The sequence below is a fragment of the Oratosquilla oratoria genome, chromosome 33 (assembly GCF_046742065.1).
Source record: "Oratosquilla oratoria isolate Oo_2021 chromosome 33, ASM4674206v1, whole genome shotgun sequence".
NCBI classification, from domain to species: Eukaryota; Metazoa; Arthropoda; class Malacostraca; order Stomatopoda; family Squillidae; genus Oratosquilla; species Oratosquilla oratoria.
The window spans coordinates 43,770,454-43,787,145 of NC_134809.1; the positions used below are offsets into that span (position 1 = coordinate 43,770,454).

Sequence of the window (16,692 nt, forward strand, 5' to 3'; positions counted from 1 at the left end):
TTCCTTCCTCAACAGACATTCCCCTCTTTCTCAATGCCCCTTTTATCCCCATCCATCCATCTCATCCTTGGTCAACCCTTCATGTTCATTCCTTCCACCTCTGCCTTCCACACATCTTTTAATCTTTCTTCACTCATTCTTTCCATATGTCCAAACCAATACTCTTTCATCAACACCATCCCCCAACTCCCTTTCCACCCTGCTCTCCTCAACTCCTCATATCTCACTCTATCCAAGTTAGTAACCCTTACCATACTTCTCAGACATTTCATCTCAAATGCATTTAAACTCTTCCTCTCTTATGTTCCATGTTTCTACCCCATACAGTGCTGTGAGCACAATCACTCCTTTATACAACCTCCTCTTAGCATCCATTCCCAAATGTCTATTTCTCATTACACTTTTTAATCCACCAAGACATTTACTTGTTTCTCTTAATCTACATTCTACCCTCCACCTCCACTACTCCCTTTCCCACCACATTTGCATCCAAGTATCTAAAGCTATCCACTTCCTCAAGTCTCTCCCCTTCATGCCCACTTCCAATTTGCTGTCACTCTCTCCCCTTGTACATCTCATCACCTTACATTTACCCACATTTATCTTCAACTTCCTTCTTTCGCACACCTTCCCAAACTCTGTCACTAAATTCCTTAATCCCTCCTCTGATTCCACTACAAGTGCAGTGTTGTCAGCAAACAACAACTGGATTATCTCCCGCTTTTCTCCATTTTCTTAACCATCTCCAATCCCTGGCACACTACCCTTGTGTTTACCTCTCATGCCACCCATCCATATATAAACTGAACAGTCAAGATGACATAACACATCCCTGGCGAAGTCTCACCTTTACCTCAAACCACTCTCTCTATTTCTAATTCTAACACAGGCTCTACTACTCATGTAAAAACTCTTGACTGCTCTTAAAAGCTTTCCTCTTATCTCACATATCTGCAATACCTCCCATAGTGCCTTCCTGTCTATCCTGTCATAAGCCTTTTCCAAATCCATAAAGGCCCAAAAAACATCCTTAGCTTTTCCTAAAGCTTTCTTACGTATCTGCATGTTAGAAAAATGATAGTAGTGCTCAGAGAAAAGTGTTCAGGTTGGGAGGTGATTAGTGGAGTTCCACAGGAATTAGTATTGGCACCAATAATATTCATTATTTATGTGAACGACATGAAGATGTGTAATATTACATGAGCTTCTTTGCAGACAATGCTAAATTGTTGTGGAAAGTGAAAACCAAAATGAGTTATGAATCACTAGAGACCTAAACAAGTTTTGGAAATGGAGTCAGAAATGGGAAGTAGACTTCAACATTAAGAAATGTAGCATAATGGAGTTAAGAAAAAGTAAAAAAAGAATATCGGGACAATATACAATTACAACAAAGGAAGTGAAGAAAGTACATACACACATACATACATATACCAAGGCTTTTTATCCCTTACAAGGGAAGTAGCCAAAAAGGAAAAGGCATAAAATCATTCCCACCCATTCCATCCCTGAATACTCTCCATACCCCTCCACCCTCCCTCTTATCTTAGCACCTCCTGGATGACGGGTCATCCCTGCACCTTGTCCACTGCCCTGGGTCAGAAGCAGTGTCGCAAGAAACAGCACATCCACAGCAAGGCCGCTTCATTAAATTGGTGACCCCCCCTCTCTGTCCCCCCATGCATAAAAGGTGAAGACGGGGAGAAATCCCTTCGGGCTGCGTCAAATTTTGCTCACACATACTACCTCACCCCCCATCCCCCCGCCCATTCCACCTCATGCATCACAACATCATCCATATACAACCATTCTCCATTCACCCCTGTCTTCTGTCCTCTCCCAGCCTTCCTCAATAGACATTCCCCTCTTCCCAAAAGCCCCCTTCACCCCATCCATCCACCTCATCCTAGGATGTCCCCTCATCTTCACTCCCTCCACATCTGCCTTCCATACCTCTTTTACTAGTCTTTCTTCACTCATTCTTTCCATGTGTCCAAACCATCCTAATACTCTTTCATCAACCCTATCTCCCAACTCCCTTTCCACCCCCGTTCTTCTCCTCACCTCCTCATTTCTCAATCTATCTAGCCTAGTAACCCCCATCATACTTCTCAGACACCTCATCTCAAACACATTCAAACTCCTTCTCTCTTCTTCTCTTATGTTCCATGTTTCTGCCCCATACAGTGCTGTTGGCACAATCACTCCTTCATACAGTCTCCTCTTAGCATCCATTCCCAAATGTCTATTCCTCATTACACTCTTCAATCCACCAAGGCATTTACTCGCTTCTCTCAATCTGCATTCTACCTCCACCTTTTCCTGCCATATTTGCACCCAAGTATCTAAAACTATCCACTTCCAGTCTACTGCCACTTTCACCCCTTGTACATCTTATCACCTTACTTTTACCCACATTTATCTTTAGCTTTCTTCTATCACATACTCTCCCAAACTCTGTCACCAACTTCCTCAGTCCCTCCTCCGATCCTGCCACAACCGCAGTGTCGTCAGCAAACAACAGCTGGCTCACCTCCCACTTTTCTCCATTTTCTTTAACCATCTCTAATCCCTGACCCACTACCCTTGCATTTACCTCTCACACTACCCCATCCATGTATAAGTTGAACAGCCAGGGCGACATAATGCATCCTTGACGAAGTCCCACCTTTACCTTGAACCACTCACTCTCTCCATTTCTAATCCTGACACAAGCTCTACTGCTCTCATAAAAACTCTTGACAGCTCCTAGAAGCTTTCCTCCTATTCCATATATCTGCATAACCTCCCACAGTGCCTTTCTGTCTACCCTATCATAAGCCTTTTCCAGATCCATAAAAGCCCAAAAACATCCTTCCCCTTTCCTATAGCTTTCTCACATATCTGTCTTACCACAAAGATCTGATCTACACAACCTCTACCCGTCCTAAATCCACACTGTTCCTCACCAATTACTCCCTCTGTTCCTCTCCTAATTCTCTCAATCAAGATCCTCCCATAAGCCTTCCCAACTACACTTAACCCCTTCCATACGGTGCCGCACACGTAGGCGTCATGGACTTAGATCTCGGTGGCAGCAGCCAATGCCAGCCGTACGACGTGTCGTAATAATAATCGCATCATAAAATATAGTCACCGCTTATATCGATCGTTCTCTCTTCACCCGTGAATTTTGATAACCATAGAAAATGCGATTACAAAAGAATTAGAAAGAATGTCATTATGGAGGGGCGACTACAATAAATATAATCAAGACGCCGATATGGCAGCCTCGCGAATACACTCGCTCCCCATGACGCCTACGTGTGCGGCCCCGTATGGAAGGGGTTAAGGGGGTACGCGACACCTAGTGGTCATTTTCTAAACTATTTAGAGTAAAGACCTGAAACTTCTCAGGTAAATAGGTATCCATGTTGCCTACATTTTAGGTGAAACAGAATGATGCATGTACACATGTACATATACCAGTAACGACATTTAAAAGTGCACAGCATCATAATACGTGGACCAATTTGTTTTATATTTTGGCTATGATTAGTCAGTAGGCACACCTATGGCCGGTCATTGAGTAATTGAACAATTTCCTTTATACTTTTGCATACAGGCATTTCAATTTTAATGTCCGGCAAAAATCGTGAAAAATGACATTTTTTGGGTCTTGTTTCCATTATTACTCCTAACTCTTTCATCTTATTCAAAATATTCGAATGACCGGCCCTAGCAGTTACTAAATGTAATATTTCCTGTAAGTTTAATCTAAATCTGATGTATTTTAGATTTTTTATGATTAAAAAAAAAAGTAAAAAAAATATCGAACGGAGATATGGCGACTTGAAATATAAATATATCTGTAACTTGCTTATAGTTTCACCAATTTGACTAATTTTTTCATGGCTTAATTCTTATTATACAATGGATAAGTACAGTAAAAATCATCAACATATTTTAATTATAAGTACTTTAAATAATGAAAAACTAAAGTATAAGTATATCACAGTAGTGGCGACGCACAGACGACACAATCATATAATTTGCTTTTTTGCACATTTGTCGGTTTCTTCATATGAAACCTCACTGCTGGGGGTCTTCGGGGTATTTAAATCATTGGAAAGAGGTTTATTTTAACCAGCAGTGGGTGCCTTTGGAAGTGAATCCTCTCTTACTCCACGAACCATCGATAGTAACTTTTACTTCCGGTAAAGTTGGGTCTTCCTTTTCTAATGCTGCATGTACATGTTCCCTTGTTTTTTCCAAGAGTTCTTCATACTTCTTTATGCTGGTCTCTATAATATGATGGCAAAGTTTACTAAACGTCTTGTGATGTATCATTTTCATATTCATTGCCATGCACATTTTCTGTACTACAACATCCCCACAGAGTAAGCCAGCCTCCACAACTCTGTTATATATTTCATAACTTTCATTTCTACCGCCTGGTGAAGTACATTTGCTCTTTTCAGAGCACAACTTTCATTCTGCCTGAAATGTCTTCACCATTCCACATTCTCCTATCACTTCAACATACATCTTCTCACCACACTGGCATCTAACAAGCGAATTTATCCACGGCAAAAAACTGCTCTTCTCCACAATCATAAATTCACATTCATTCTTATCTCCCCTCTATACAATTTCATAACTAATATCTAATTTTCTTGCTGTATTCAAGATAAATAAAGTACTTCATGGTGTAGAACCTGGCTACATATGTTGAGAGAGGTGGAAGTGAGGGCAGTGGTGGAGTGAGAGGTGGTGAGGTCTAGGCTATTCGTCTTTGACTGTTTGCCATCTTTAACTATTTTTTTTTGTCATTGTAGATGTTCTTTTTGGTACCCATGATGACTGTACTAATGAGTAATATGTACTAGCTAAGGTAATATATTGCCAGGAGAGCTCATGAGACATGCGTACTTTTTGTTTCAAAGCTAGTAGGTAACTGACGTCCAGCTGAGCTCTAAGTTGGGAAGAGCTATCCCTCCATCTTCCTCCCTTCCCCTCCACCCTCATACTGGCCGTTGAAGCATTGGGCGAGCGTAAATTCAATCGAATTTCAACGTTATTCGATGCGCCTGAAGGTCCTAAGTGGCACGCCCCCCCCTCTAGTGTGGGTTGCGCCTTTAACTCCGTCCATTTAAACCCCTGCCCAAGACATTTAAATTGCGCGCCACTGGAAAATTATTTGTCGGGATTTATTTCTAAATGGTATACAAACATTTTGAGCACAGTTTTGAAAAATGCTATATCTTGACTAAATTCACCCCCCCCAGGTGTCGCGTAACCCCTTAACAAGCTAATCCCTCTGAAACTACTACATTCACACTTCTCCCCTTTTCCCTTGTAAAGTGGAACTATACAGGCACTCCTCCAGTCCTCCGGCACTCTACCCTCTCTCCAGCAAACATTAAATAACCTCACCAGCCAGTCCACCATAACTGTGCCTCCATTTTTTTAGACATTCTGCATGGCATCCATCCAGACCAGGTGCCTTACCTGCTTTCATCATCTTAACAACTGCCTTCACTTCATCCTTCCTTATTTCTCCTCACTCATCACTCTCATTTTCTTCGCATTTCCCACTGCAGCTATCTTTCCCTCCCTATCCTCCTTCACATTTAGCAACTCCCTAAAATATTCTGCCCATCTTCCCCTTACTGCCTTCTCTTCCATTATCATCTCTCCATCTGCACCTTTTACCTTTTCTTCTCTACTTGATTCGCCTCCTCTTCCTCTCTTAATTTCTTTCCAAAACATCTTTTTATTACTTTCAAAATTTTCTATCATACTTTTACCCCACTTCACATTTGCTCTCCTCTTTGCCTCCTTTACCTTTTGCTTTACTTCTCTTTTATTTTCTTTGTACCTCTCATATGACTCCCTCGTCCTATTTTGTAACCAATCTGTGAAAGCTCGCTTCTTCTCTTCTACAACCTTCTTTGTTTCCTCATCCCACCATTCACTACCCTTCCTTCTATTTCCTCCTGTCCTTCTTGTTCCACACACCATCCTTGCACACCTCCTTGAACCATCCCCATTCCTCCTCCACACCTAGCTCTCCTCTATCCTTTACTCCCTCCCACTCCTCCTTCAGCTTCTTCTTGTACTTCTCCTTTTCCTTTTCATTTAAAGAGTTCACTCTAAGCACCTCCCTACCTTTTGTCCCTTTCCTCTTTCTCCATCTATCCTCCACTCTCAACTTACCTTCCACCAAAAAAGGATCCGATATTCCCCCACCCTCTCCCCTTAGCACATGTACATCCTTAACTCTTCCTATCATAGTCCTATTTACCACTACATAATGCATCAACGCTCTATCTACCACCCTTCCCTCCACCACCCTCTCCCATGTGTACTTATGCTTGACTTTCTTCCAAAACACTGTATTTGCTATCATCAACTCTCTTTCTAGACACATTTCCACCATCAACTCTCCACTACGATTCTTTCCTGGAACTCCACATTTCCCAACCACTCCATCAATTGGACCATTTCCTACCCTAGCATTAAGGTCTCCCAGTACTATTACATTGACATTTCTCCCTAAATCCTCTATGCACTCATTTAAATCTATCAAAAAGGCCTCCCTTTCTTCTACACTCTTCTCACTGCCAGGCCCATATGCACTTACAAAGACCCACATCTCCTTTCCCAGTTTCACCTTCATCCACATTATCCTTGAGGAAACCTTCTTCCACTCCACTACACGTTTACCTATCTCTTCACTTACTAGAATAGCCACCCCTTCCCTCCCTCGCCCTCTCTTCACTCCTGATAACCTCCCACTTACACTCCCAAACTTACACTCACCCTTTCCTTTCAACTTAGTTTCACTCAAAGCCAACACATCCATCTTTCTTCTCACAAACATACTACCTATCTCTTCCCTTTTACTCTCATCTGTACCACATCCACGCACATTAAAAGACCCAAACCTTAGGGTGCTGGTCAGAAAACTCCCAGACCCTCTTATGCCTTTACTTTTTCGTTTAGGAATGTCCCCTGTGGGGCTACAAGGAGAAGGATGCCTAGTCCCACTCCCCGTCCCTTTCTTCTCGCCTCTTACGATCCAAGTGGGACACTTGGTGGCAGTATTCTTTTCCCCCACAGCAGAAAATGAATACTCAGAGAAATGGTACAGGACAGCAGCAAGGGGTTGGGGGACAGCATAACGGAGGGACAGTCGTAGTATGAAAGTGTCATCATTTCCCTATGAAGGGTTTTCCTCTATCATAGACAAAATGATGTGTGGCTCTGGTCCGTAGGGGCACCCCATACAGACCCTAAAGTATCAACTGCATGCTACTTTGCCAAAATAACAAGCAGCCAATACCCCAGATGGGGAGAGAGTGAAGAAAGTGGGATTTAAAAAAGACCTGGTAGTAATTATCTCAAATGACTTGTCCCATGATAAACAAATAAACAAAATTGTTGGAGAATCCTACAACTTGCTAAGATCAATAAAAGTGGCTTTTACCTATTTTGATGAAGAAAGGCTTAAAAAAAAATATTAGTCACACTAATAAGGCCTAGACTGGAGTATGCTACAATACTATGGTCACCCAGTACCATAAAGAATATAAATAAAATTGAAAGAATTCAGAGAGCAACCACAAAAATACCCCCAGCACTTTCACACCTGTCATAAGAGGAGAGACTGGCTAAACTGAAATGACCAACTTTGGAACAAAGAAGAGAGAGAGAGGCGACCTACTGACCATCTACAGAATCATAAAAGGCACAGAAGTCCTTGATAGAGAGGACTTATTAAATTGAGACAAGAGAAACACAAGAAGACATGAAAAAAATAAAAAAGGAAAGTTATAGAAGAGACCTGGAAAAAAAATAGTTTTCCATACAGAGCAGTAGACATCTGGAACAAAAAGGACAAAACAATAGTGTGTGCAAAAACCATACACGAAATTAAGAGCAAACTAGACACTGTGAGATATAAAGATGGGACACCACGAGCATACCTCCCCTTCCCATAAGATACAACTAGGTAAATACAAAAATCTGATCCACGCAACCCCTGCCTATCCTAAACCCATGCTGCTCCTCACCAATTACTCTCTCTGTTCCTCTCCTAATCCTCTCAATCAAAACCCTACCATAAGCCTTCCCAACTACACTTGACAAACTGATCCCTCTGAAACTACTACACTCACACTTGTCCCCTTTTCCCTTGTAAAGTGGAACTATACAGGCACTCCTCCAGTCCTCTGGCACTCTACCCTCTTTTAGACAAACATTAAACAACCTCACCAGCCAGTCCACCATCACTGTACCTCCCTTTTTTAGACACTCCACATGACACCCATCTAACCCAGGTGCCTTACCTGCTCTCATCATTTTAATAATTGCTTTCACCTCATCTTTCCTTATTTCTCCTCCATTTTCCTCATTCATCACTGTCATTTTCTTAGCACTTCCCATTGTAACTACCTTTCCCTCCCTATCCTCCTTCACATTTAGCAACTCCCTAAAATACTCTGCCCATCTTCCTCTTACTGTTGTCTCTTCCATTATCATCTCTCCATCTGCACCTTTTACCTTTTCTTCTCTACTTGATTTACCTCCTCTTCCTCTTTTAATTTCTTTCCAAAACATCTTTTTATTACTTTCAAAAATTTCTGTCATATTCTTACCCCATTTCATATCTGCTCTCCTCTTTGCCTCTCTTCTCTTCTCTTTTCACCTCTCATATGATTCTCTCATCCTATTTTGTAACCAATCTATGAATGTTCATTTCTTTCTTCTACAACCTTCTTGCTTCATCATCCCACCACTCACTACCCTTCCCTCTATTTCCTCCTGTCCACCTTGTTACACACACACCATCCTTGCACACCTTGCGACTCCCTCCTTGAAACATCCCCGTTCCTCTTCCATTCCAAATTCTACTCTATCCTCCACTACCTCCCACTCTTCTCTCAGCTTCTTCTTGTACTCTTTCTCATTTAAGCAGTATACTCTAAGTATCTCCCTATCTTCTGTCCTTTTCCTCTTTCTCCATCTATCCTCCACTCTTAACTTACCTTCCACCAAAAAAATGATCTGATACTCCCCCACTCTCTCCCCTTAGAGCATGTACATAAAAAATTATTTCTACCCTTCTCCTGGTTACCACTATTTAGTCCATTAAAGCCTTATCTACCACCCTCTCCCATGTGTACTTACGCTTGACACTCTATTTGCTATCAACTCTCTTTCTAGACACATCTCCACTATCATCTCTCCACTATGATTTTTTCCTGGAACTCCATACTTCCCAACCATTCCATCTACTAGTTCATCTCCTACCCTAGCACTGAGATCTTCCAATACCACTACATTGATTTTCCTTCCTAAACCCTCTATGCACTCATTTAAACCTATCCAAAAAGCCTTGCTTTCCTCTACAATTTTCTCACTACCAGGTTCATATGCACTTACAAAGACCCATATCTCCTTTCCCAGTTTCACCTTTATCCACATTAACCCCTTCCATACGGTGCCGCACACGTAGGCGTCATGAGGAGCAAGTGGATTCGCGACGCTGCCATATCGGCGTCTTGATTATATTTATTGTAGTCGCCCCTGTGTTTTTACATTCTCCCAAATGCGCCCTGAATCCCATTCTCTGTGTTTTTCAAAATTCGCGGGTGAAAGAGAGAACAATTGATATAAGCCATGACTATATTTTATGATGCGATTATTATTACGTTACGTCATACGGCTGGCATTGGCTGCTGCCCGCGAGATTTAAGTCCCGTACCGAAGTGATTAACGTTGAAGAAACCTACTTTCACTCCACCACATGTTTGCCTATCTCTACAGTTACTAGTATGGCTACACCTTCTCTCCCTTGTCGTCTCTTCACTCCTGACACCCTCCCATCTGCACTCCCAAACTCAAAATTGCCCCTCCCTTTCAACTTAATTTCACTCAATGCCAACACATCCATCTTCCTTCTCACAAACACACTGCCTATCTTTTCCCTTTTACTCTCATCTGTACCACATCCACACATATTAAAAGTTCCAAACCTTAGGGTTCTGGTTGAAGAACTCCCAGTCCTTCTTATGCCTTTGCTTTTTTAGGGATGTCCCCTTTGGAGCTACAGAAAGGATGTCTAGTCTTATCTCCATCCTGTTTTTGTAGCCTTTTACAACTCAACTGGGAACACTTGGTGGTAGTATCATTTCTCCCCTACCACAAAGGAGAAAGCCAATATCAAAGCCAATACTCTAAGACTCCCATTTTCTTTCACATTTCTTTTTCCCTCACCTGTTGCAGCCATGCTGATACTTGTTCCACGGTCCAATGTTCAACATACTCCTTATGAGGTATAGGTGAAGCCATTACGATTACCTGAAGCAATTAGCTTTGCCAGTGTAGTTTCTGTAAAAACATAGACAAAAATTACTCAGAAGTATTGCAATGTTTTCAAGGGACTTGTCCTATAAGGTCTGTTTTCCACAATCATAAAGGTATTTGTATAATGACAAAACATGTGATATTTCAATATTCATTAAGAAATTAAATAATATTGAAGGAGCTCTGTAGCACCAAATTCATGAAATAACAAAAACCAATTAATAATAATATAAATGTAGCTTTGAGTTTCTTTCATTGGAAAACCCATAGCCTCATGGCCACTGGCAATGGTTCTTGGGCCCTCCTACAATCTTATTGGTAAAAACTTTGCACTGTTGTCTGTATTGGGTTGATATGGGACTGTTTCTATGTCACCAGCTGAAAGTAGTAGAGGAGAGTGGCTGGCAATTATCAGCTCTCCATGTGTGAAAAGGCATGAACACTACAATTTTCACATTACTGTCAACAGCCAATAAGTCACTCAAGGAAGAAATATTGTGATATTATCTGTGTATCAGTGTCATCTGTTTGATGGTTGCATTTGGGTAATTTGTTTCTGTGGCTAGTCAACAGCCACCAGATTAGCCAATAAGTCACTCAAGGAAGAAATATTGCTATACTATCTGTGTATCAGTGTCTTCTGTTTGATGGTTGCATTTGGGCAGTTTGTTTCTGTGGCTAGGCCTATTCTATATTTGAATTTATTTTAGTGCTGGATGGTGACCTGAATATGTTCATACTAGTGATGTTCCTGCTTCTCTTGGATGGGATCTTTCTGTGGGGTTAATGTCTGGAGAGATTTGAAGAGGTAAGGAGAGCCATGCCAAGAAATAACCACCAGAGGGTGCCTAAATTAGTTTCAAAACTTCTAGTCAAAATCATCAAAGACCCTACTCAATACAAAATAAGATAATTTTTTAGAAGTGCACACCTATGCAATACAGCAATTCGAAATTAAATAATAATTTGGGAATTATAATACATCAACATAATATACATAATATAATATTTATTTCTGCTATTCTTAGCAGAAATAAATATAAGAAAAAGTTGCTAAAAGATATACATAAACAAACATAGGCACTTTAACTGCTTGAGATGCCATTTTGTTTTGGTACATGCTGAGAGTAGTAGATCTTGTGTTAGGATTAGAAATGGAGAGAGTGAATGGTTTCAGGTAAAGGTGGGACTTCGTCAGGGGTGTGTTATGTCGCCCTGGCTGTTCAATCTTTACATGGATGGGGTGGTGAGAGAGGTGAATGCAAGGGTAGTGGGTCAGGGGTTGGAGATGATTAAAGAAAATGAAGAAAAGTGGGAGGTGAGCAAGCTGTTGTTTGCTGACAACACTGCGCTTGTAGCAGGATCAGAGGAGGGATTGAGGAAGTTAGTGACAGAGTTTGAGAAGGTGTGTGAAAGAAGGAAGCTGAAGATAAATGTGGGCAAAAGTAAGGTGATAAGATGTACAAGGGGAGAGAGTGACAGTAGGTTGGAAGTGAGCCTTAAGGGTGAGAAACTGGAGGAAGTGGATAGTTTCAGATACTTGGGTGCGAATGTGACAGGAAAAGGAGGAGTGGGGGTGGAGGTAGAATGTAGATTGAGAGAAGCAAGTAAATGCCTTGGTGGATTAAAAAGTGTAATGAGAAATAGACATCTGGGAATGGATGCTAAGAGGAGGTTATATGAAGGAGTGATTGTGCCAACAGCAATGTACAGGGCAGAAATGTGGAACATGAGAGAGGAAGAGAGAAGGAATTTGAATGTGTTTGAGATGAAGTGTCTGAGAAGTATGATAGGGGTTACTAGGCTAGATAGAGTGAGAAATGAGGAGGTGAGGAGGAGAACAGGGGTGAAAAGGGAGCTGGGAGATAGGGTTGATGAAAGAGTATTAGGATGGTTTGGACATATGGAAAGAATGAGTGAAGAAAGATTAGTAAAAGAAGTGTGGAAGGCAGAGGTGAAAGGAGTGAATATGAGGGGGCGTCCTAGGATGAGATGGATGGATGGGGTGAAAGGGGCTTTACAAAAGAGAGGAATGTCTGTGGAGGAAGGACGGGAGATGACAGAAGTTAGGGGTGAATGGAGAAGGGTTGTGTATAGATGAGGCTGTGATGCATGAGGGGTAGTGGGTGGGGGATGGGGGGTGAGAAAGTATCTATGAAAAACAATTGACACAGCCCGAAGGGATTTCTCCCTGTCTTCTCCTTTTCTGCATGAGAGGACGGAGAGGGTTTTTTTTTTTTTTTTGCCGAATTTATGAAGCGGCCTTGCTGTGGATGTGCTGCATCTTGCAACACTGCTTCTGACCCAGGGCAGTGGACAGGATGCAGGGATGACCCATCATCCAGGAGGTGCCAAGATAGGAGGGAGGGAGATGGGTGGAGGGGAGTGGAATATATGGGAAATGAAATGGGTAGGAGTGTTTTCTGTGCCTTTTCCTTTGTGGCTACCCCCTGTGTGAGGGGGAAAAATCCTTTGGTATATGTATGTATGCATGTACATGCTGAGGTAAATTTTTTTTAAGTATAATCAATTAATCGGTGCTACTACAGCATGAGGTCTATCACCATACATCGCCTACCCAGGTGCAGCCTAAGGTCTACCACATGACCCGCATTCCTCCAGGATGCTCCTCACACCTGTCCATCAAACATGTGACCTGCCAAAATACATCAAAATCATGACCTGTCCATTAACCTAACCTATTTGTGCCATTCTTAGAGGATGTGTGCTAAAATAAATGTAAGGAAATGTATGATAACATGTTTATTTTTACCTTCCTTTAATAAGAATATAATTCAAAATCCAATTATCTAAGTCATTCCTAGGATATGTACAAATTGTGTTTATCGCTAAAATAAATGTATGGAAATGGTAGACCTCACGCTATAGTACTAACAGCAGGTAGTTCTCACACTATTGTGGTACACCTCACGCTATAGTAGCACCAATTAATCTATTCTAACCTACCTACCTAACCTAATCTAACCTATATTATGTAATGTAGTACTTATAATTCTATAGGTCATCTGGGTTGTCATCTTCAACCTCCACATCTATCAAAACAAAGATGGTGTCTAAAGGAGTCAACACAATTTGAATTTTCACTCATGCATAGGTTTTAGTAACATTTACTATTACTGATTTCTGCCAAGAAAAATATTTATTACATTGATGCATCATAATCTATAAAATTAATATCAAATTTTCTAAAGCTATATCGCGTAGGTGTGCACTCCTAAAAAAAATATCCAAAATAACCTACAATAAAGAAAAAACAAACTGTGAATGAGGAACATGTAAAAATCAGGAGTCTGGTTACAGAGCCACAAACTAGTAAAGCTACATGTTCAACAATGTTATGCATTTCTAAAACTATTATATTCTTGATAAATTCTTTCAGATGTTCTGGCACACACAACCTACTCATTCTGATTCTCCATTCTCAGGTCTGGCAACAACTGAAGCTGGACAGCTCTACTACTACTCCATCTTTCATATCAAATCCTTTGTATTTAACCATAAACAGTGGAGTTACTATTATTTGCAGCAAATTTGTAACACTAGGAAATAGATTACTTAAAAAGACAAGAAAAAAGTTAAATTCTAGCATGTATGAAAATAATACCTTCATATATCAAACTTGATAATATCCAAGTTAAGTCTATTTGGTTATGGACTTTGCATAGCTTGCACAAACTTGGTCAAAATAGAAGTGGTAATGTTACCCAATTAAAGACAGTTATTTAGATTTTCGTTCAAATTCAAAAGCAACACCAATACAGCCATCTAAACAGCCTCAGGAGTTTGTTCTCTACCTGACATTTCACATCAGCCCCAGGCAAGTTGAGTAGTGGGTACTTACATTTCTAACGAAAATTTCTCTTCAACATATAAACTTATCAGACAACAAACTTTTAGCACAAGTATTTTAGTATATAGCTCAGCGGTTTATTATCCTAAGTACTCCTATTTATACTACAACGACATTCCATATATTGCTCCGCATACCATACCCAGGCACTCCCACTTCCGATGCAACATCTCTGTTCGCTTCTTGTGGTAACAGGTCGACGATCTTATAATAATATTTCCAGGCTCTTTTTCATTTATATGATTTTAATGTGACCCATTTGTAATAATTGTTGCGTGTGACACAACTGTCATTTTACAACAAAAGCAAGTTCATACTATGTTTACAAACTAATTCCAAGCATAAACAAATTTGGTAAAAAGGATGCCAAAACTATCACAAATCAATGTAATCGATCAGGAAATTTATTTTGCTGGTAATCCACCTGAGAATTATTGTAGTGTTTTATTTTGGGAATTCTGAGTTTTACCTCTCACTATTAAAGGTTGACACGTAGGTAGATAAAAAAAAAAGCCTGGTTGGGTTAGCAATCGAAAGACAAAACAATTTGACATGCTACGCGTGTCTAAAATAGTGGAAGGAATTGATGACTTAGAAACTATAATTTTAAGTGTTTACAGGACCGAGAGTGCTACCGAAAAAATTATATGTAACAAAAGAGGTGGAATAACGTTCTCTCAAGGACTAACACGATTATGATGGGATTCTTTGTCTGAGGAAGTGGTAATGATCACCTCATCGAATAAATGATAATACTGAAACAATACTGGAATCATTGCACTCGATCCGTCACACTCGAAAGATCTGGCTGTATACGGGAAGCACAAAAGCTTCCGAGCTGTTCGGGGTGGATCCATTTATTTTTTTTTTTTGGGGGGGGGGGGGCGGGAGGGTTTACTAGATTATTTTATTTTCATGAAAATGGCCGTTGCCGACAAGACTCGAAATAAACACCATGTGATGACGGAATCTTTATTTGTACATTTCCCTTGTTACAGCTTTTTCAAGTAGACAGTTGTGGTACACATGATGGAGAATAAGAGGAATGTGAGAACGGGAAAAAGGGGAGGGAGGAAGGTATGGGGGGTGTTGAATACTAGGAAAAGTTGAGGAGAAGGGTGGCCCAATTGTCTGGGTGATGGACATTGGCTCACGATCGAGAAAAAGGGGGAAGAAAAATAGAAAACATAGGAACAGTGAGAACCACTTGATGGAGTGGAACAATGCAAAGCTTCTGATACGTAAGCCCGACAAGAATAAGGGCATGTTCAATATCTCACCCCCACATAATTCCTTTAATACCCATTGCCAACAAAAATTTAAGTCATCCTTAGTTGCCCTTCAAAGTCCCTTTTTCTCCTCAAACACGTTGTCCATCCGCAGTTGACATTTGCTCACACCTATTTTCTTTCCCCTTTTTTCTGGATTGTGAGCCAATGTCAGTCACCCAACCATTTACTCAGACAATTGGGCCAGCCTTCTCCTCAACCTTTCCTAGCATTCAATCCCCCTACTCCTCCTCCTCCCTTACCCCCCTTTCCCCGTTCCCCCCATTCCTCTTATTTAATCTTAATCATCTGTATCACAACTATGTAGTTGAAAAAGCTGTAACAACAGGCGAAACGTCGTACAAATAAAGGCTCCATACTCAATTGTGGTGTTTATTTCTATAAATTATTTTATCTAAATACAACTGAGAGAGGCGAATGCACATATTATTTTGAAAACCAGCGCTCTGCTTCCGCTTTGACAAGACTGAAGTTCTCGATGTCGATCAACCTCGTAAACCTGTGCCGCCTTCATTATAGCCCCAACGTCTCCGTCGGCGCCGTTGACCAGATGCTTGATGTTGAAGCCAATAATAACGGTATCATCCTGGAACCGACGCTGTAACTCACTCAAAACATGATCAAGAAACGGAATGCATACAGGTAGGTGGTAATACTCTTCTGCTGCTTGGAAAGGAACATTACGACGTTGCGTCTGCCGTTTCCAAACTCGGGGCACGGGAATGGTGCTGTGCGTTGAGTTGATCTCGTGTAGTAGCTCCTCTGCCTTCGTGAAGATGTCAAGAAATCTAGTTGGCATCTTCCCTGACTCTGGCAAGATGCGTCACTACTTCCCTGATCGTAGCATCATCATATGCGGACACGAGATGCACCGTAGGAGATTGCAGGGCTCGGCTTGGTTCCAGAGTGTGAGCCAACACAGACTCAGCAACGACAAGACCAATCAGAAAGCGCGGCTCTTGGATGGCGATCAGCAGTAGTCCCTTTTTGCATCCGAATTGCTCTCGCCACCAACGAAGATGGCTACAACAGGTAGCAGTTCGATGAAAACAACGACGGAATCGTGTCGCTCAACCCATCTAGTAGCGCAGAGGCCGACCAACTTCTGCCACTTCGAGGATGCGCGGTGTTTCACCAGCTGAGCAAACCTCATAGAACGCATGTTCGAGGAACTAATGT

At 41.2% G+C, this 16,692-nt stretch overlaps 1 protein-coding gene across 7 annotated transcripts in view; it reads right to left on the bottom strand.

Annotated features, from left to right (window-relative positions):
* The window catches only part of LOC143017865 (uncharacterized), a 466,837-nt gene extending 452,258 nt beyond the window's left edge, over positions 1-14,579 (bottom strand). The window contains exons 1-2 of one of the 7 annotated variants that reach the window (XM_076172851.1): positions 14,367-14,574; positions 10,264-10,377 (exon numbers count right to left, since the gene is read on the bottom strand). In XM_076172851.1, coding sequence (XP_076028966.1) covers positions 10,264-10,338 — 75 coding nt within the window. In that variant the 5' untranslated portion in view covers positions 10,339-10,377; positions 14,367-14,574. Of the gene's footprint in view, positions 1-10,263; positions 10,378-14,361 lie in introns of all 7 variants that reach the window. The other 6 variants (XM_076172852.1, XM_076172856.1, XM_076172854.1 and 3 more) reach the window with 6 other exon arrangements.
* Positions 14,580-16,692: the final 2,113 nt, after the last annotated feature.